Consider the following 20,546-nt stretch of genomic DNA (forward strand, 5'->3'; position numbering starts at 1 on the left):
CACCAAGGCCAGCTTGCTGCACGTGAAATTCCACTGTAGTGACAGTAATAATGCTGTGGTAGCATGTTGTAATACTTGTCTGTCTCAGTGACAAGCAGGATTACCTCATTTTTTACTGTCTCGTCACCTCTATGTGACAAGAAGCGGCGACCTGTGATAATAGAACCGAGCAGGGCAAATATAAATATCGGGAGCTCCAGCTTACCAGTGTCTGTCGTCGCCTGCTGCTAAGCCGAGAACTACTCCAAATCAGCCACTGAGCGGTAGTGCATCTTGCCGCCTCGCCTGTAGCTAGCTCTGATAGCTACAGATCCAAGGGCCTTATTCTGAAATTAGGCCATAAAACTGGAGTCTCCTGCAGCGCGTAATAAAATGGTCCTGGGAATCTTCATTGTGTGCTGGGTTCCCAGACCACGTACTGACATGATTCACACCTAACTCATCACTGCTGGTTTCTTGCACCCAATGCTTACATGGCTTGCTATTGGCGGAATATCTGATGCAGCGTCGCACTCGGAAGGCTACAGAAGCAGCGAATCTGCCGAGGCCATCTTCCTGCCTGTTGCGACTGCTGTGGTGCCAATAAACTCTCTTGTCTTTCGCCGATACACGCTCTGCGCCATCTAGGTTCGACTCTCACCGTCGAAACTCTGGCAGTGGCTGCTATTTGAGTTTCTGGTAAAAGGACTATGTGCTTTACATCGCTTGACTTCTAAATCCAAAGCCGCCAGGGAAGAAGTGCTTTTCACTCACTGCCCTCCTCACCACCTTCAGTCTACATCCTGACAGTGTCCACTGCCATGTATTATTGGCACTGTGGTTGTTGTCAGCCCGTATCAGGATAAAAAAATGATACTGAGCATGAGTCAGCAGGAAGACCCATTACTCTATTATCTCATGATTTCAGAACAATCAATGGAAGCAGTCGCATTCGATAGGTATCCAAGAGCCTGCATATGAAGTCGTTTAACGTGGAGCGACAATATGAAATGCAGATTCTAGACTGAAATTCGTTACCAAGGAGGCAACTTACAAATATCTAATTTGCTTGTGCTTGAATATTGCTCTACCAGGTCGGATTGGTAAGGGAATCAGACAAGATCCAATAGGAGAAGAGTGGGTTTCGTTTCACGATTTATTAACTGCGAAAGTGGCCCAGAGACAGCATACTCCACCAACAGACGCTCGCTACAAGAGAGGCTGAACTGTACGACTGGAAAATTACCGTTAAAGCCTTCGAACTGATACAAATCGTCGTTATATGACTTCGATGCTTTCGCTAAAACATATGTTACACTGATTTACAGATGCACTCTCTTAGGATAAACAATGACTCACAGATAGGGAAAATCAGTAACGACTGTTGTTCTACAGGCTTGAGTTATACAGAAACTTAAATGGAACGTCGCCTTGAACTATTTGTTCTTCGAAGTTTTTCTGCGACGAGTCGTATCCACCTTCTTGTTCGTATTTTCACAGACTTGCTATTGGGTATTAGATTATACACTTTTGTTAGGCTACAAAGTAAGTTACGCATGCGAACAACGTGTACTGAATGACTTAGCACTTATAAAACAAAGGCGCAGTGAATGCAAATTTTATGCATGTCTAAGGCGCTGTGATACAGTGATGTACACTCCTGGAAATGGAAAAAAGAACACATTGACACCGGTGTGTCAGACCCACAATACTTGCTCCGGACACTGCGAGAGGGCTGTACAAGCAATGATCAAACGCACGGCACAGCGGACACACCAGGAACCGCGGTGTTGGCCGTCGAATGGCGCTAGCTGCGCAGCATTTGTGCACCGCCGCCGTCAGTGTCAGCCAGTTTGCCGTGGCATACGGAGCTCCATCGCAGTCTTTAACACTGGTAGCATGCCGCGACAGCGTGGACGTGAACCGTATGTGCAGTTGACGGCCTGAGCGAGGGCGTATAGTGGGCATGCGGGAGGCCGGGTGGACATACCGCCGAATTGCTCAACACGTGGGGCGTGAGGTCTCCACAGTACATCGATGTTGTCGCCAGTGGTCGGCGGAAGGTGCACGTGCCCGTCGACCTGGGACCGGACCGCAGCGACGCACGGATGCACGCCAAGACCGTAGGATCCTACGCAGTGCCGTAGGGGACCGCACCGCCTCTTCCCAGCAAATTAGGGACACTGTTGCTCCTGGGGTATCGGCGAGGACCATTCGCAACCGTCTCCATGAAGTTGGGCTACGGTCCCGCACACCGTTAGGCCGTCTTCCGCTCACGCCCCAACATCGTGCAGCCCGCCTCCAGTGGTGTCGCGACAGGCGTGAATGGAGGGACGAATGGAGACGTGTCGCCTTCAGCGATGAGAGTCGCTTCTGCCTTGGTGCCAATGATGGTCGTATGCGTGTTTGGCGCCGTGCAGGTGAGCGCCACAATCAGGACTGCATACGACCGAGGAACACAGGGCCAACACCCGGCATCATGGTGTGGGAAGCGATCTCCTACACTGGCCGTACACCTCTGGTGATCGTCGAGGGGACACTGAATAGTGCACGGTACATCCAAACCGTCATCGAACCCATCGTTGTACCATTCCTAGACCGGCAACGGAACTTGCTGGTCCAACAGGACAATGCACGTCCGCATGTATCCCGTGCCACCCAACGTGCTCTAGAAGGTGTAAGTCAACTACCCTGGCCAGCAAGATCTCCGGATCTATTCCCCATTGAGCATGTTTGTGACTGGATGAAGCGTCGTCTCACGCGGTCTGCATGTCCAGCACGAACGCTGGTCCAACTGAGGCGCCAGGTGGAAATGGCATGGCAAGCCGTTCCACAGGACTACATCCAGCATCTCTACGATCGTCTCCATGGGAGAATAGCAGCCTGCACTGCTGCGAAAGGTGGATATACACTGTACTAGTGCCGACATTGTGCATGCTCTGTTGCCTGTGTCTATGTGCCTGTGGTTCTGTCAGTGTGATCATGTGGTGTATCTGACACCAGGAATGTGTCAATGAAGTTCCCCTTCCTGGGACAATGAACTCACGGTGTTCTTACTTCAATTTCCAGGAGTGTATTACAGACATACGGAATCTCAAAACAAAATAAAAAAAGGAGCTATATATAACATTAAAATGGAAACATCCCCAGGGGTAATAGTCAAGTGACGACGATTCGAAACAGAAATGTTAAGTAGGTGGCTAAATACATACGTTAAGAGCTTTAACCTTTTATTCATATTCAATAATAATAACAATTCCTTTCCACTGCAGGCCCTTTGTTTTCTACATTTGGGTAGACAGGAGCATGGAGCAAAAGAAGACAAAATTATCAAGTAGACATCGGCTCTGAGAAGCATACTTTAAGAGCAATGACCATTTTTCCAGTAGAATAGACGTGTTTCATAGTATCGAAGGCGTTGAACTTTTGAAGTCCACGTTAACTATGCTTTTACTTTGAAATGTCATGTCCCTGAATATGTACCACTCCTCCTCGTTCTTGAGTGCTCCCTGGGGGACAGTTGTGTCTGCTTTGGTTCTTAGCATAAGTTAGTTTAAATTAGTTTAAGCAGTATGTAAGTGTAGAGGCCGATGACCTCAGCATTTTTGTCCCTTAGGAATTGACACACATTTTAACATTTAAGAATTTATTAATCTTTGAAAATACTTGATGTGGTGGATATCTGTCGAATTATAAGAGTAGTTACGTCATCTGCAGATAGGTGGAGGTACATTGTATTGGAGTACTTTCAGGAATTTTTTCAGGGACGGAGTATTAGCCAAGTCATTCCTCTCAGTGAAGATCTGATCAAGTGAGCTTTTTTTGTTTTCATGTATTGGTAGATCTTCTAAAAGATTCTTAGTTGCTCCTTTTCTGGTAAGCGTAATAGCTTCATGTTTTCTTTTTTTTTCAGTTTCACGCTGAACGGTTTTCTTCAGCCGTGTGAGCTGCAAAAGTAGGTAAGTTAAATTCACCAAGATTACGTACAAAGAACACATCGATGCTTTAGCTGAGAAGATGATTTTAATATTCTTATTTTTAAATTAATTTTCGTGTTTTGTATGATACTGGTATACGTGTGGGGCAATAGTATTTTATTTTCTTCTGTGGGCTACTAATCTGTATTGCAGTGAGTATTCTCTGAACAGCTGTTCTTTTGGCTTGTGGTGTTTTGTTTTGTATTTAGTTGTGGAGTTCGTGTGATCATAGTTGTTAATATAAATTATTGGTTCAACTAATTTTATGCCGTTTTGGGTTGGCTGGGGTGACGTGATGGAGGCAGGTTCAAAATGGTTCGAATGGCTCTGAGCACTATGGGACTTAACTGCTGAGGTCATCAGTCCCCTAGAACGTAGATCTACTTAAACTATATAACCCAAGGACATCACACACATCAATGCCCGACGCAGGATTCGAACCTGCGACCGTAGCGGTCGCGTGGTTCCAGACTGTAGCACATAGAACAGCTCGGCCACACTGGCCGACATGGAGGAAGGGATTCTACACACACTACGTTATCTTTCCTCATGCACAAGATGTAGGGATGCTACCTCTTGGTAAAGTTGCACTTAACTGATAATAATTTGTATGGTGTAGCAGTTTTCTTGTCCAGTAGTGTGAAAGTCGACTGTTCGAGACCTGTTTGATATGTGAGTTGGAAGTCAAGAGCATGCTGCGAATGACTGCCTATGCCTTCTTGTCTCCTGATAGGGACCTCACATCTTTGAGTCCGGAAGCCTGCTGACCAATCAGGTAACTGGCCGCTTTCAGAATGAGTTCGCTCGTAATGTGAATGAGATGATAAAACGTACTCATCCACTGCCCCTGATAGTGGCTGCAAGCTGCTCCTACACGAGGAGGCCGCTTGCAGCTATCATTATTCACCTCCTTATGTTCAGAGCCGCCCCCCCCCCCCCCCACATGAACCAAGGACCTTGCCGTTGGTGGGGAGGCTTGCGTGCCTCAGGGATACAGATGGCCGTACCGTAGGAGCAACCACAATGGAGGCGTATCTGTTGAGGGGCCAGACAAACGTGTGGTTACTGAAGAGGGGCAGCAGCCTTTTCAGTAGTTGCAGGGGCAACGGTCTGGATGATTGACTGATCTGGCCTTGTAACAATAACCAAAACGGCCTTGCTGTGCTGGTATTGCGGACGGCTGAAAGCAAGGGCAACCTGCAGCCGTAATTTTTGCCGAGGGCATGTAGCTTTACTGTATGGTTAAATGATGATGGCGTCCTCTTGGGTAAAATATTCCGGAGGTAAAATAGTCCCCCATTCGGATCTCCAGGCGGGTACTACTCAAGAAGACGTCGTTATCAGGAGAAAGAAAACTGACGTTCTACGAATCGGAGCGTGGAATGTCAGATCCATTAATCGGGCAGGTAGGCTAGTTAATTTAAAAAGGGAAATTTATAAGTTAATGTTGCATATAATGGGAATTAGTGAAATTCGGTGGCAGGAGGAACAAGACTTTGGGTCAGGTGAATTTAGAGTTATGAATACAAAATCAAATAGGGGTAATGCAGTAGTATGTTTAATAATGAATAAAAAATTGGAGTGCGGGTAAGCTACTACAAACAGCATAGTGAACGCATTATTGTGGCCAAGATAGACACGAAGCCCATGCCTGTTAGAGTAGTACAAATTTATATGCCAACGCAGTTTTCCGAAATTCCTTCACCACCGAAGACGAATGGAATATTCCAGAATTTGAAACACGAACATCTGCTAGCATGAGTTTCTTAGAAGTAGGTACCTTAGGGGTTGCGAAGCAACTCAAATCGCTTGACACGGGCAAGTCTTCAGGTCCAGATTGTATACCGATTAGGTTCCTTTCAGATTACGCTGATACTATAGCTCCCTACTTAGCACTCATATACAAACGCTCGCTCACCGATAGATCTGTACCTACAGATTGGAAAATTGCGCAGGTCGCACCAGTGTTCAAGAAGGGTAGTAGGAGTAATCCATTTAACTACAGACCTATATCATTGACGTCGGTTTGCAGTAGGGTTTTGGAGCATATACTGTATTCAAACATTATGAATCACCTCGAAGGGAACGATCTATTGACACGTAATCAGCATGGCTTCAGAAAACATCGCTCTTGTGCAATGCAGCTAGCTCTTTATTCGCACGAAGTAATGGCCGCTATCGACAGGGGATCTCAAGTTGATTCCGTATTTCTAGATTTCCGGAAAGCTTTTGACACCGTTCCTCACCAGCGACTTCTAATCAAGCTGCGGAGCTATGGGGTATCGTCTCAGTTGTGCGACTGGATTCGTGATTTCCTGTCAGGAAGGTCGCAGTTCGTAGTAATAGACGGCAAATCATCGAGTAAAACTGAAGTGATATCAGGTGTTCCCCAGGGAAGCGTCCTGGGACCTCTACTGTTCCTGATCTATATAAATGACCTGGGTGACAATCTGAGCAGTTCTCTTAGACTGTTCGCAGATGATGCTATAATTTACCGTCTAGTAAGGTCATCCGAAGACCAGCATCAGTTGCAAAGCGATTTAGAAAAGATTGCTGTATGGTGTGTCAGGTGGCAGTTGACGCTAAATAACGAAAAGTGTGAGATGATCCACATGAGTTCCAAAAGAAATCCGTTGGAATTCGATTACTCGATAAATAGTACAATTCTCAAGGCTGTCAATTCAACTAAGTACCTGGGTGTTAAAATTACAAACAACTTCAGTTGGAAGGACCACATAGATAATATTGTCGGGAAGGCGAGCCAAAGGTTGCGTTTCATTGGCAGGACACTTAGAAGATGCAACAAGTCCATTAAAGAGACAGCTTACACTACACACGTTCGTCCTCTGTTAGAATATTGCTGCGCGGTGTGGGATCCTTACCAGGTGGGATTGACGGAGGACATCGAAAGGGTGCAAAAAAGGGCAGCTCGTTTTGTATTATCACGTTATACAGGAGAGAGTGTGGCAGATATGATACACGAGTTGGGATGGAAGTCATTATAGCATAGACGTTTTTCGTCGCGGCGAGACCTTTTTAGGAAATTTCAGTCACCAACTTTCTCTTCCGAATGCGAAAATATTTTGTTGAGCCCAACCTACATAGGTAGGAATGATCATCAAAATAAAATAAGAGAAATCAGAGCTCGAACAGAAAGGTTTAGGTGTTCGTTCTTCCCGCTCGCTGTTCGGGAGTGGAATAGTAGAGAGATAGTATGATTGTGGTTCGATGAACCCTCTGCCAAGCACTTAAATGTGAATTGCAGAGTAGTCATGTAGATGTAGATGTAGCTCTGCAGATGATGAAGAAATTGATTAAATGTATGGTCAGCTAAAAGAAATTATTCAGGTAGTGAAGGGAGACTAAAATTTAATAGTCATGACTGACTGGCATTCAAAAGTAGGAAAAGGGAGAGAAGAGAAAATAGTAGGTGAATATGGATTGGGGTAAGAAATGAAAGAGGAAGCCGTGTGGTAGAATTTTGGACAGAGCATAACTTAATCATAGCTAACACTTGGTTCCAGAATCATGAAGGAATGTTGTATGCATGAAAGAATCCTGGAGATACTAGAAGATATCAGATAGATTATATAATGGTAAGACAGACATTTAGGAACCAGGTTTTAAATTGTAAGTCATTTCCAGGACAGATGTGGACTCTGACCACATTCTATTGGATATGAACTGTAGATTAAAATTGAAGAAACTGCAAAAAGGTCTGCATTTAAGAAGATGGGACCTGGATAAACTGAAAGAACCAGAGGTTGTACACAGTTTCAGGGAGAGCATAAGGGTACAATTGACAGGAATGGGGGAAACAAAAACAGTAGAAGGAGAATGGGTAGCTCTGAGGGATGAAGTAGTGAAGGCAGCACAGGATCAAGTAGGTAGAAAGACGAGAGCTAGTAGAAACGCTTGGGTAACAGAAGAAATATTGAATTTAATTGATGGAAGGAGAAAATATAAAAATGCAGTAAATGAAGAAGGCAAAAAGGCATGAAAAAGGTCTCAAAAATGAGATCGACAGGAAGTGCAAATTGGCTAAGCAGGGATGGCTAGAGGACAAATGTAAAGATGTAGAGGCTTATCTCACTAGCGGAAATATAGATACTGCCTACAGGAAAAGTAAAGAGACCTTTGGAGAAAAGAGAGCCACTTGTACGAATATCAAGAGTGCAGATGGAAACCCAGTTCTAAGCAAAGAAGGGAAACCAGAAAGGTGGAAGGAGTATATAGAGGGTCTATACAAGGGTTATGTACTTGAGGACATTATTATGAAAATGGAAGAGTATGTACATGAAGATGAAATGGGAGATACGATACTGCGTGAAGAGTTTGACAAAGCACTGAAAGACCTGAGTCGAAAAAAGGCCTCGGGGGTAGACAACATTCCATTAGAACTACGTACGGCCTTGGGAGAGCCAGTTCTGACAAAACTCTATCATCTGGTAAACAAGATGTATGAGACAGGCGAAACACCCTCAGACTTCAAGAACAATATAATAATTCCAATCCCAAAGAAAGCAGGTGTTGACAGATGTGAAAATTACCGAACAATCAGTTTAATAAGCCACAGCTGCAAAATACTAACACGAATTCTTCACAGACGAATGGAAAAACTAGTAGGAGCCGACCTCGGGGAAGATCAGTTTGGATTCCGTAGAAACACTGGAACACGTGAGGCAATACTGACCTTACGACTTATCTTAGAAGAAAGATTAAGGAAAGGCAAACCTACGTTTCTAGCATTTGTAGACTTAGAGAAAGCTTTTGACAATGTTGACTGGAATACTCTCTTTCAAATTCTAAAGGTGGCAGGGGTAAAATACAGGGAGCGAATGGCTATTTACAATTTGTACAGAAAGCAGATGGCAGTTATAAGAGTCGAGGGACATGAAAGGGAAGCAGTGGTTGGGAAGGGAGTAAGACAGAGTTGTAGCCTCTCCCCAATGTTATTCAATCTGCATATTGAGCAAGCAGTAAAGGAAACAAAAGAAAAATTCGGAGTAGGTATTAAAATCCATGGAGAAGAAATAAAAACTTGGAGGTTCGCCGATGACATTGTAATTCTGTCAGAGACAGCAAAGGACTTGGAAGAGCAGTTGAATGGAATGGACAGTGTCTTGAAAGGAGGATATAAGATGAACATCAACAAAAGCAAAACGAGGATAATGGAATGTAGTCGAATTAAGTCGGGTGATGCTGAGGGAGTTAGATTAGGAAATGAGACACTTAAAGTAGTAAAGGAGGATATCAAATGTACACTGGCAATGGCAAGGAGCGCGTTTCTGAAGAAGAGAAATTTGCTAACATCTAGTATAGTTTTAAGTGCCAGGAAGTCGTTTCTGAATGTATTCGTATTGAGTGTTGCCATGTATGGAAGTAAAACATTGACTATAAATAGTTTGGACAAGAAGAGAATAGAAGCTTTCGAAATGTGGTGCTACAGAAGAATGCTGAAGAGTAGATGGGTAGATCACTTATCTAATGAAGAGGTATTGAATAGAATTGGTGAGAAGAGGGGTTTGTGGGATAACTTGAAAAGAAGAAGGGACCGATTGGTAGGACATGTTCTGAGGCGTTAGGGGATCACAAATTTAACACTGGACGGCAGTGTGGAGGGTAAAAACCGTAGAGGGAGACCAAGAGACGAATACACTAAGCAGATTCAGAAGGATGTAGGTTTCAGTAAGTACTGGGAGATGAAGGAGCTTACACAGGATAGAGTAACATGGAGAGCTGCATCAAACCAATCTCAGGACAGAGGCTTCTGATTTGTGTCCAAGCTGCAATATTCAGGAATTCATTGTGGGAGCTTTGCTTGCTAACGTGCTTTGGTGTAATTTTGTATTACGTAACTTTTCAACTCTGCAAATGGCTAATTTATGACCAAGGATAGAGTTTTTGTACCGATCGAGGTTTTTTTCCATGGTGCGATGATCAATATCTGTCTTTAATCAAGTCATTCGTCGGTATAGGTCATGAACCATTTAATAATGTCACGGGGATTTTTGGATATATGGGTTTGTTTTGTTCTAGTTTTGACAATACATAATATTGTAATCGCACGTGGTCCTTGGAGTCATATATAACACTGTTAGGGAATTTGCATGCATATTTATTTAATAATAACAGGGATCACATTCAAAACTAATTTATAAAATTTTACGATTTTGATGCATACTTTCCATCTGCTCTCACGTATTCGTTGTCTGCTATCGTAGTTAACGAAAGCACACTTCACTGCTTTCAGCTGAACAACTAACACATAAACGTGTACTGGCAAACAAAACTTTTGTTTATTTGCATGCGTTTCAATCAACATAATCGTCAGTGAAGTTTCTGAATTGCAGCCTGCTGACGTCGCGTTTCGGATGACAGCGATTCAGCCAACTTGGTGGCGTTTTAGACTGCAGATTGCTGGTGCATGTTGCTAATCATAAAAAATTTGGTGCTCAGGTGCATGCCAACGGGCACCTCCTATGTCTGCGCCCTCTGCAGATCTTAGCGACCTCTTCCAGTATTGCTCCACCTGTGGCGCATGGGTAGACGTGATACTATATACATGCCCGCTGTTGGAATGCCGTCTAGCGGTTTGTCACTAGGTATTACCATTGTTGCTCCATCACAGACAGGAGCGCCTGCGATGGTGTACTCAACGACGAACCTGGGTGCAGGAATGGCTAAATGTCATTTTTTTCGGATGAATGCCGGTTCTGTTTACAGCATCATGATAGTCGCATACCGCGTTTGGCGAAATCGCGGTGAACGCACATTGGAAGCGTGTATTCGTCATCGCCATTGGGGTGCCATTGGTTACACGTCTCGGTCACCTACTGTTCGCATTGACGGCACTTGGAACAGTGGATGTTGAATTTCAGATGCATTACGACCCCCTTCATTCGATCCCTGCGAAACCCTACACTTCAGCAGGATAATACACGACCGCAGGTTCTGTACGGTTCTTTCTGGATACAGAAAATGTTCGACTGCTGCCCTGGCCAGCACAATCTCCAGATCTCTCAACAATTAAAAACGTCTGGTCAATGGTGGCCGAGCAACTGGCTCGTCACAATACGCCAGTCACTGCTCTTGATGAGCTGCATGGCCAGCTGTACCTGTACACGCTATCCAAGCTCTGTTTGACTCGATGCCCAGGCCGTTATTACGACCAGAGGTGGTTGTCCTGGGTACTGATTTCTCAGGATTTGTGCATCCGAATTGCGTGAAAATGGCCAGTAGTGTGCATCTCACGCGGTTTTTGATGAGGGAAACTCACAGTTACACTGAATGTCTTCGTTCATTCGTGGATCAAAATTCTGCAATAGCTGGGCATTATTTTCAGAGCACTATTACTGGTGTCATACCGAACATGTACTCTGGCTTAGGTTATACACTATAGCAGTTTTCAAGCACGACTCGGACCGCGCCTCTCCTTCCCCCCCGGCAGGCCCCGCGGCCGGCGATGGCAGCCGCCACCCCCTGGTCGGAGTCGGCGCTGCGGCTGAACGCGCGTGTGCTCGCCCTGGGCGGGCTGTGGCGGCCGCCCGGCTGGCGCGGCTGCGCCCTCTCCACCTGCTGGTCGCTGTACGCCTGCTGGGCGCTGTGCACGCAGCTCAGCTTCCTGGTGGCGCAGGCGCGCGCGCTCTTCCACTTCTGGGGCGACGTGGGCAAGGTCACTCACGACGTCTGCCTCATGGTCACCGTCGTGCTCGGCCTCATCAAGTCCTACGTCTTCTGCCGGCGCAAGGGCGACTTCTTCCGCATCGTCAACAAGATCGACTCGGCCAGGTCCGAGCAGAGCAAGTCGGCCGACCCGGAAGTAACGTCCATCCTGAGCGCGTCGTACAAGTCGGCGCGCAACGTCACCCTGTACATGACGCTGCTGGGCGGCTCGTCGCCCGCCGTCTGGGCCGTCACGCCGACCGTCATGAGGAGACTCCACGTGGGCCCCCCAGAGCGAGAGCTGCCGGCCACCGCGTGGTACTCCAGCCGCGACACGGAGAGCCCGCTGTACGAGCTGCTCTGCGTGCTGCAGCTGTTCAGCATGCAGTACAGCTTCTTCGCCGCCGTCTGCCTCGACCTGTTCTTCGTCTCCATCATTATCCACATCGCTGCCCAGCTGCAAGTTCTGGGCGTCAGACTGCGCCGCATTGGAGAACTTTACGACAAGCGATCCAACAGCTCGAGAAATTCTCCTACAATCCGACGACATGCTGAGGTCGGATCTTCCGAAAAGGAAAGCCAGTGGATGGATTTGTGCACCTGCGTTCGTGACCATCATGCTATAATAGAGTGAGTATGTAATTTAAAAACATAAATAAATCAACCACATGTTTTAACGTATAAGGGGTTTCAGCTTTACAAAAAAATGGTTCAAATGGCTCTGAGCACTATGGGACTCAACATCTGAGGTCATTAGTCCCCTAGAACTTAGAACTACGCCGGCCGGTGTGGCCGAGCGGTTCTAAACGCTACAGTCTGGAACCGCACTATCGCTACCGTCACAGGTTCGAACCCTACCTCGGACATAGATGTGTGTGACGTCCTTAGGTTAGTTAGGTTTGAGTAGTTCTAAGTTCTAGGGGACTGGTGACCTCAGAAGTTAAGTACCGTAGTGCTCAGAGCCATTTGAACCATTTAGAACTACTTAAACCTAACTAACCTAAGGACACCACACACACATCCATGACTGAGGCAGGATTCCAACCTGCGACTGAAGCGGTCGCGCGGTTTCAGACTCAAGCGCCTAGAACCGCCCGGCCTCACCGGCCGGCTCGGCCTCACAACCGTCGTTAGATCGGTGACAGGAAAATAAGAAAAGGGGATGCGGTTTATCTGGATATAGGCCTAATATGTGAACAGTTGGTCTTTGAATGTTGTTACGTCCTATTTTCTGCATGATTAAGAAGTTGTCAAAACACAGCAGGCTCATTATCAGACGGAGGAACCACAGGAACATCATCTGAACCATTGCATCAAGACGTTGTTGAATAATGCCTAGTCGTCGAGTATGGGTTATCTAGGTTCAAATGGTTCAAATGGTGCGGAGAACTGTGGGACTTAACATCTGATGTCATCAGTCCCCTAGAACTCAGAGCTATGTAAGGCTAACTAACCTAAGGATGTCACACACATCCACGCCCGAGGCAGGATTAGAACCTGCGACCGTAGCAGTCGCGCGGTTCGGGACTGAAGCGCCTTGAACCGTGCGGCCGGCGCTTGCCTAGGAAAGCTGCTGTCTCGGAACGATGGACAACAATTCGTACAAATAGAATTCATGAGTTTTATTAAAAAAAGTAATTGACAATATTTAACAATAAGAAATACACGGATGTGTCGCAAGCAATGGGCGACAGACAAAATAAGCAACGTTCATCGGTATGATATGTCCAAGATTGAGATACATACAATGTACGAGCGAATTAATGAGCTTTGACGCTTCTATTCAGGTCTCTGGCCCGGAAGATTCTCGTAGAACTGTGCCGCTGCCAGTCGGGTGCGGCTCTTATGTCCTCTTCGCATACATACCGCTGCAGTCCCGTTGTCGTCCTGAAGAGTGGTCGGTCAGCGTGCAATTGGCTGACGTCCTCTTCACAACCCGCTCTGCTCTTTCGTTTCCGGCTGGCATGCCGGCGCTTGAATTTACACTTTAACAAATGCTATGGTCGCGGTCTGCTGCAACAACGCAAATGCAGGAAACATAAGGACTGAAATATATCCTACATATATATATATAGGGTGAGTCACCTAACGTTACCGCTGGATATATTTCGTAAACCACATCAAATACTGACGAACCGATTCCACAGACCGAACGTGAGGAGAGGGGCTAGTGTAATTGTTTAATACAAACCATACAAAAATGCACGGAAGTATGTTTTTTAACACAAACCTACGTTTTTGAAATGGAACCACGTTAGTTTTGTTAGCACACCTGAACATATAAACAAATAAGTAATCAGTGCCGTTTGTTGCATTGTAAAATGTTAATTACATCCGGAGATATTGTAACCTAAAGTTGACGCTTGAAACCTCCGACGTTCAGTTGCGTGGTGTAACAAACACGGGCCACGGTTGGCGAGCTGCATCTGAAGGGACATGCTTACGATGACGACCGTGTTTACGAGTGTGGCTGCAGTGCACTGTTGTGGTTTGGTCTAGCTGTCGCAGTGTCCGCATATAGCGCTTGTTGCTATTCTTATTCTGCATTCGTCCCCGCACGCAGACCAGCTGTAGTACACCGTGTTACTAGACGTCTGTGATAGTGTAGTGTTGTAGGTACTGTGACCATGGTGTATTCGAACTCCGAAAAGGCGGAGATGACACTCATCTACGGCGAGTGTCGACGTAATGTTGCTGAAACCAACAGGATGTATGCAGAACGGTACCCGGACAGAGGGTATCCAACGTGCCGCACATTGCAAAACATCTACTGCCAACTCTATGCAACAGGTATGATCGTAGCACGTAAACGGGTCCGTAACAGGCCCGTCACAGGAGAAGCGGGTGCAGTTGGTGTGTTAGCTGCTGTTGCCATGAACCCACACATGAGTACACGGGACATTGCGAGAGCCGGTGGACTGAGTCAAAGTAGTGTCATGCGCATACTGAATCGTCACCGCTTTCACCCGTTTCATGTGTCGCTACATCAGCAATTACAAGGTGATGACTTTAATCATCGAATGCAATTCTGTCAATGGGCATTAACAGAGAATGCGTTGCAGTTCTACCTGTTTACCGATGAAGCGGGTTTCACAAACCACGGGGCAGTGAATCTACGGAACATGCATTACTGGTCCGTGGACAATCCTCGCTGGCTCAGACAGGTAGAGCGACAGCGACCGTGGACTGTAAATGTATGGTGCGGAATCACTGGCGACCACCTCATTGGTCCTCACATCATTAAAGGGGCCCAGACAGCTGCAACATACATCGCGTTTCTACAGAATGATCTGCCAACGTTGCTCGAAAATGTCCCACTGGAAACGCGTCGACGTATGTGGTATCAGCATGATGGTGCACCTGCACATTCCGCAATTAACACTAGGCTGACCCTTGACCGGATGTTCGACGGGCGTTTCATAGGACGTGGAGGACGCATTAATTGGCCAGCCCGTTCTCCCGATCTTACACCTCTGGACTTCTTTCTGTGGGGTATGTTAAAGGAGAGTGTGTACCGTGATGTGCCTACAACCCCAGAGGATATGAAACAACGGATTGTGAAAGCCTGCGGCGAAATTACACCAGATGTACTGCGGCGTGTACGACATTCATTACACCAGAGATTGCAATTGTGTGCAGCAAATGATGGCCACCACATTGAACATCTATTGGCCTGACATGTCAGGACACACTCTATTCCATTCCGTAATTCAAAACGGAAACCGCGTGTGTACGTGTACCTCACCCCTCATGGTAATGTACATGTGCGTCAGTGAAAAAGACCAATAAAAAGGTGTTAGCATGTGCTGTTCCAGTCTCTTCTGTACCTAAGGTCCATCACCGTTCCCTTTCGATCTCTACGTAATTCGGTGCTCTCCGATATACACGATTGAACAGCGGAGGAGTGGTACTCAAGTGTCAGCTTTAGGTTACAATATCTCCGGATGTAATTAACATTTTACAATGCAACAAACGGCACTGATTACGTATTTGTTTATATGTTCAGATGTGCTAACAAAACTAACGGGGTTCCATTTTAAAAAACGTAGGTGTGTGTTAAAAAACATACTTCCGTAAAAATTTTTATGGTTTGTATTAACCACTTACACTAGCCCCTCTCCTCACGTTCGTCCTGTGGAATCGATTCGTCAGTATTTGATGTGGTTTACGAAATATATCCAGCAATAATGTTAGATGACTCATCCTGTACAATAATGAGCAAAATTGATGTTAGTGAAGAGAGTACTACTCATTGTTATTGTTCCAAGCCCATAGCCTATACTTGTACATCGTCGAGGAAATGGTCAATTAGCACTTCCACATAATGACTGGCCCACTGTGATTTGAAAACTGTAATAAGTTGTTGCCGAATTCTAAAGACTCAATGCTTGCAAATGAAGGGCGTTCAATAAGTAATGCAACACATTTTTTGTCGGCCAATGAAAAAACGAGGAATACGCCTGCTTCAATTACAAGTTTTCATGAAGTTCCGACAGGTGGTGGAGCTGTTCATAGCTCTGAAAATGGCGTCTCTAACGCAGATTCATAACAAGAAGAGAGCTGCGACTGAGTTTCCTTTGGTGTGAAACTGGAGCATCGCAGATATTCATAGGCACTTGCACAATGTCTACGGAGACCTTGCAGTGAACACATGGACAGTGAGTCATCGGGCGAGGCGTTTGTCATCATCGCAACAAGTTCTCGCAGACCAGTCCGACAACCCACGTGATACCTGGTCATACACAGCTGCCACTCCTGTGGTGGTGAAACGTGCGGACACAGTAAGGTAGTGTAGGGCTGTCGCATTGAACGGAGTAGTGTTTAAAACTAGGGTTTTGTAGTCATAAGAATTAGGAATAGTGCAGTGTATTGGAATCATGACTAAAACCAACCTGCTTTCAGGAAAAATTTGTTGCGTTCCTTATTTAACGCACCTCGTATTATAGCCATAAATCACAGTCTCAGTTCTGGATCCAAAATGGGTATAGTGGAGAATCAAAGTTATTTTAATATTTTTATAACATGAACACGAACCTCTTACTAAAGTGAAGTGACTAACAAAAAGGGTGATACAAGGATAAGCAGCGGAGGGACTGCTTATACAAGCAAATGTTTTCTACGAGTTTCTTGATAACTGGGTTCACATCCTTAGTGTAATTTTTAAATGTAATTGTTCCACTTAGGACTGTTAAAACTATTTAGTACGATTGCAATTTCGAAAAGTTGTCATTTTCAAACATTGTGATCCAATAACTACGTCTACTACATGAAATTTAAACTGGACCGTTTACATAATTCTTTCACCAGCTTCATAACATAAATGATATATGAAACAGCTGATAAATTCACAACACCCCATGTACTTATTCATACAGAGCATGGCACAGCTTTATATTATTGAGCTGACTACAACATCCCACATTGCTTGAAAATGACATGTCGAAACTGCAGTCGCAATAAATAATGTTTAAACAGCCATAAGCGCAATGATTTCATTTGAAAATGTTCTAAAAGTAGTTGAATATTAGAAAGTGCAGTTAAAAGCATGGTTTTCAGGTACGCGAGAAATCCATAAAGGTCCATTTAAACAGAAAGAGAGCAGGAAGCTCTGTAGATCGACGCGGACGTGTAGTGTAGTGTTGAGACGAGGAAGAGGCAGAGCACAAGCGTTCCGAATGAGTCGACTGCTGTTAACGTCTTAGTTGAGCAGTAGTGCCTATGACGACCAACTGTTCCTTTTATATGGACTCTCTTAGAGAAAGCGAAAAGAATATTCGGATAATCTTTGTAGTCAACGAAGTGTCTGTTGTGCATTTACCACGAACTTTTGTCTTATGCCAACCCAGTGTTCAGTAACTTTCGTAAGTCTCGTGAACAAGTAGAAAGTCTTCGGAAGCTATCTAAACCGAAAATATTTGCAATATCCGATCATATTTTTCAAGGTTGTTTCGTGCACGCTGTAGAAGATTCCCTCTAAGGCACTTACACATCCTTCATACAGTCGTTATCTGTTCCCATAAGAGTTCCATATTTTTAGAGCCCTGAAGAAATATATTCGTGGGGTCGATTTGCTTCGGGCGAAGAGGTTCACTGCTGGTTACAATAACAGTTCCGTACGAAAACAGCAAACATTTTTCAGTGAGGGCACTGACTGTCTTCTCTGTGTTAACAGTTACGGTGACTACTTACTTTGTTTCCGTCTTTCTCGTTTTCGTTGGACTACCTCTGATTTTATATAAACTGAACTACATTTTACATAAAAATATTCATGTGAGAGTACTTGCATGGTGTTTTAAAGGAAGGGTAACACGTTCCTATAGGAGTCAGCACTGGTCAAAATTAAAAAGTAAGTTCCTATAATGATAGGTCCGGAAACCAATACCCGTTAGAGATATAGGCTACATTATCCTCGTAGTCCTATCTGTTAAGCAGAAACAGACACTACTGCCAAAGATGCATGTGGTTACCAAGAAACCGATTTCACCCTTCAGTTATTCACACCGAATCATGCACTCTTTTACAACCGCGTGCCCTAAATAATTAGAAAAATACTGTCTGTATTTTGGATTCCGTACGATTTGCAATGACGTTCTTGTAGGTAGTTCCAAAAGTCGAATACGTCTTTAGGTCAATCGTGAAATAAGTAGTGTACCGCATGCGCACGTATCCACGTGACAGCTTTGGTCTTGGTGCGCGGGAAATATTGTTGATCAGGAAATAGTAGAAACCGAGGTGTAATGTGTTCCGGAGTCACTCGTAGAAAATACGACAAAATTTGTCGCACCAAGCGCCATACGTCCCCTGCCGCCCCATATGTGAGACGGTGTTCGTCCGTGTCTGGCATCCCGCAGTCTACACATAGAGGCGATTCCGCCATCTTGTGAAGGCGTGGTCGGGTGATCTGTTTACCATTGACTGTGATGTACCATGTGGATCGGACTTCTGTGTCCAGTGTAACCGCGTGAGTCGTCTTCCAAACCACCTTCCAATAAACCTGAGGGCTTCTGGTCTCCACGACGTTTGGTGGGCGCCTCTGTTGTAGGACATGATATATATCCCGCGCCGTGCCGTCGGTGGTACTGCGACACGGACATAGCTGCGTTCAATGTAAAAGTTTCCGAAGTAGTAGAAGGGTGGGAGTATGTCTTGCGTCGTCAGTGGGAGCATAATGGAGGTCGGAGTTAAAGACTCCAACAGCAAACCTGTCAAACGTTCCGGGTGGTAGTGCCACAGCTTGAAGTGTGAGCTGACATATAGGGCCACAGCTCTGTCGTGGACATAGACTAGACCAAGACTTCCCCTTTCTGGGGAAGGGTCAGTGACTCATAACTGACTTTGAAGAGCTTGCCTGTACTGACGTAGGCTCCGATTGCCGCTAATAAACGTCGAGCCATCAGTAACTGTATTGGGAGAACACGCGCTATGTGTGGAAGGCGCGATGAGAGGTAAACATTGACTAAGTGTGTCCTTTGTAGAATGTCGAGGGTCCGCAGACGAAGGCTTAATATCTGGACCCGAATTTGTTGTAATAAGCGGAGGTCTGTAAATATATGTGTATACGAATTAGCTTATTGTAAATTGATCTAAGCTTGTAAATACTTTGACATGTCCTATATCCTTGTAAAAAGAGATCTACGGATGAATAAAACTACTACTACTACTACTAGGTAGTTAAGAGCCGCTGTGCGCCGTATGCCGTCGTGAAACTCTATTCCAAGACATTTGATAGTGCCATGAAGCTGTAGGTGTTCGGCATACGCTGGCATCAACCCGTCTCCTATGGCCATGGCAACCGATTTGGCGACGTTGAGACACTTGCCGGAAGCCACACCGTAAGTGGTAATCCATTCTAGTGCTCTTATGACATCGTCGCGATTGCGGAACACGAGAACCAGGTCGTCTGCATATGGTGTACAGCGAAACGTGACGTCACGTAAGGTAAGACCAGAGAGGCATTGACGGAGGCCACAGAGGAGCGGTTCCAGTGCCAGAGCATATAGTAACTTCGACAAGGGGCAGCCTTGACGCACGGAACGGAAAATCGGGAGGGACTGCGAGAGACGCCCGTTAACGAGCACTTTGTAAGTCACCCCCTCGGAGGAGGCGCATCACGACGGCTGAGAATTGCTGTGGGTACTGCATGTGCTGGAGAACGGACGTTAGGTAAGTGTGATCCACTCGATCAAAAGCTTGGCTAAAATCTAGTGATGCCAGTGCTACACAGTGCTGTGTGGATGTTGTCGATACACCCTAGGGAAGTCTTATCTGGATGTTGTCGATACCCCCTAGGGAAGTCTTATCTGGTGAGATGACGTAGGGTAGGGTCTGTCGTAGACGGTTTGCTAGTAGTCTGGTGAATATGTTCATGTCGCAGTTAACGAGTGTTAGCGAGCGGTAATCTTGTATTCGAGCCCCACCTTTAGATTTGTGAACCGGTATAATTATTCCTTCTACGAAGGTCGCAGGGAGCAGCACCATTGTGGACGTAAGCTCCAGGCAGATGTCTGTCAACTTGGGAGCCAGTAAATACTGGGAAGTTCTATAAAACTCCACAGGGAGACCGTCGGGTCCATCAGACTTATTCGCCGCTCCTTTACCTATGACGTCGATAACTTCGTCTTCCGTAATGTCGTTCAATAATTCAGTTAGTAAATCCTGTGGGACATACCGTAAATCACTTGTGAGACTCCTGTCACCGTCGTCAGGTCGGAACATTGAGCAGAATAAAGCCGTGCGTAACGGTCGAAGCAGGTTGCAGCAATATCGCGTTGTGTGGTGTGATGGCGGCTGTCCTCAGTGGTGATGGCATGTATCAGCTCCCGTCTTCGCTGTGTAAGTTCTCGGATGACGTGGTATATGGTGGGTCGTTCCGTTGCGAGTCTGTCTTGTGTTCGCGCTTGGACGATCGTCCCTTCGAGGTATCGG

At 45.7% G+C, this 20,546-nt stretch overlaps 1 protein-coding gene across 1 annotated transcript in view; it reads left to right on the top strand.

The window, feature by feature from the left end:
• The first annotated feature begins 11,421 nt into the window (after positions 1-11,421).
• LOC126282283 (odorant receptor Or2-like) overlaps positions 11,422-20,546 on the top strand; it is a 54,501-nt gene continuing 45,376 nt past the window's right edge. Inside the window, exon 1 of the mRNA XM_049981936.1 lies at positions 11,422-12,251. Within this exon, the coding sequence (XP_049837893.1) occupies positions 11,422-12,251 (830 nt within the window). The remainder of the gene's footprint in view (positions 12,252-20,546) is intronic.

The sequence above is a fragment of the Schistocerca gregaria genome, chromosome 7 (assembly GCF_023897955.1).
Source record: "Schistocerca gregaria isolate iqSchGreg1 chromosome 7, iqSchGreg1.2, whole genome shotgun sequence".
Taxonomy (NCBI): domain Eukaryota; kingdom Metazoa; phylum Arthropoda; class Insecta; order Orthoptera; family Acrididae; genus Schistocerca; species Schistocerca gregaria.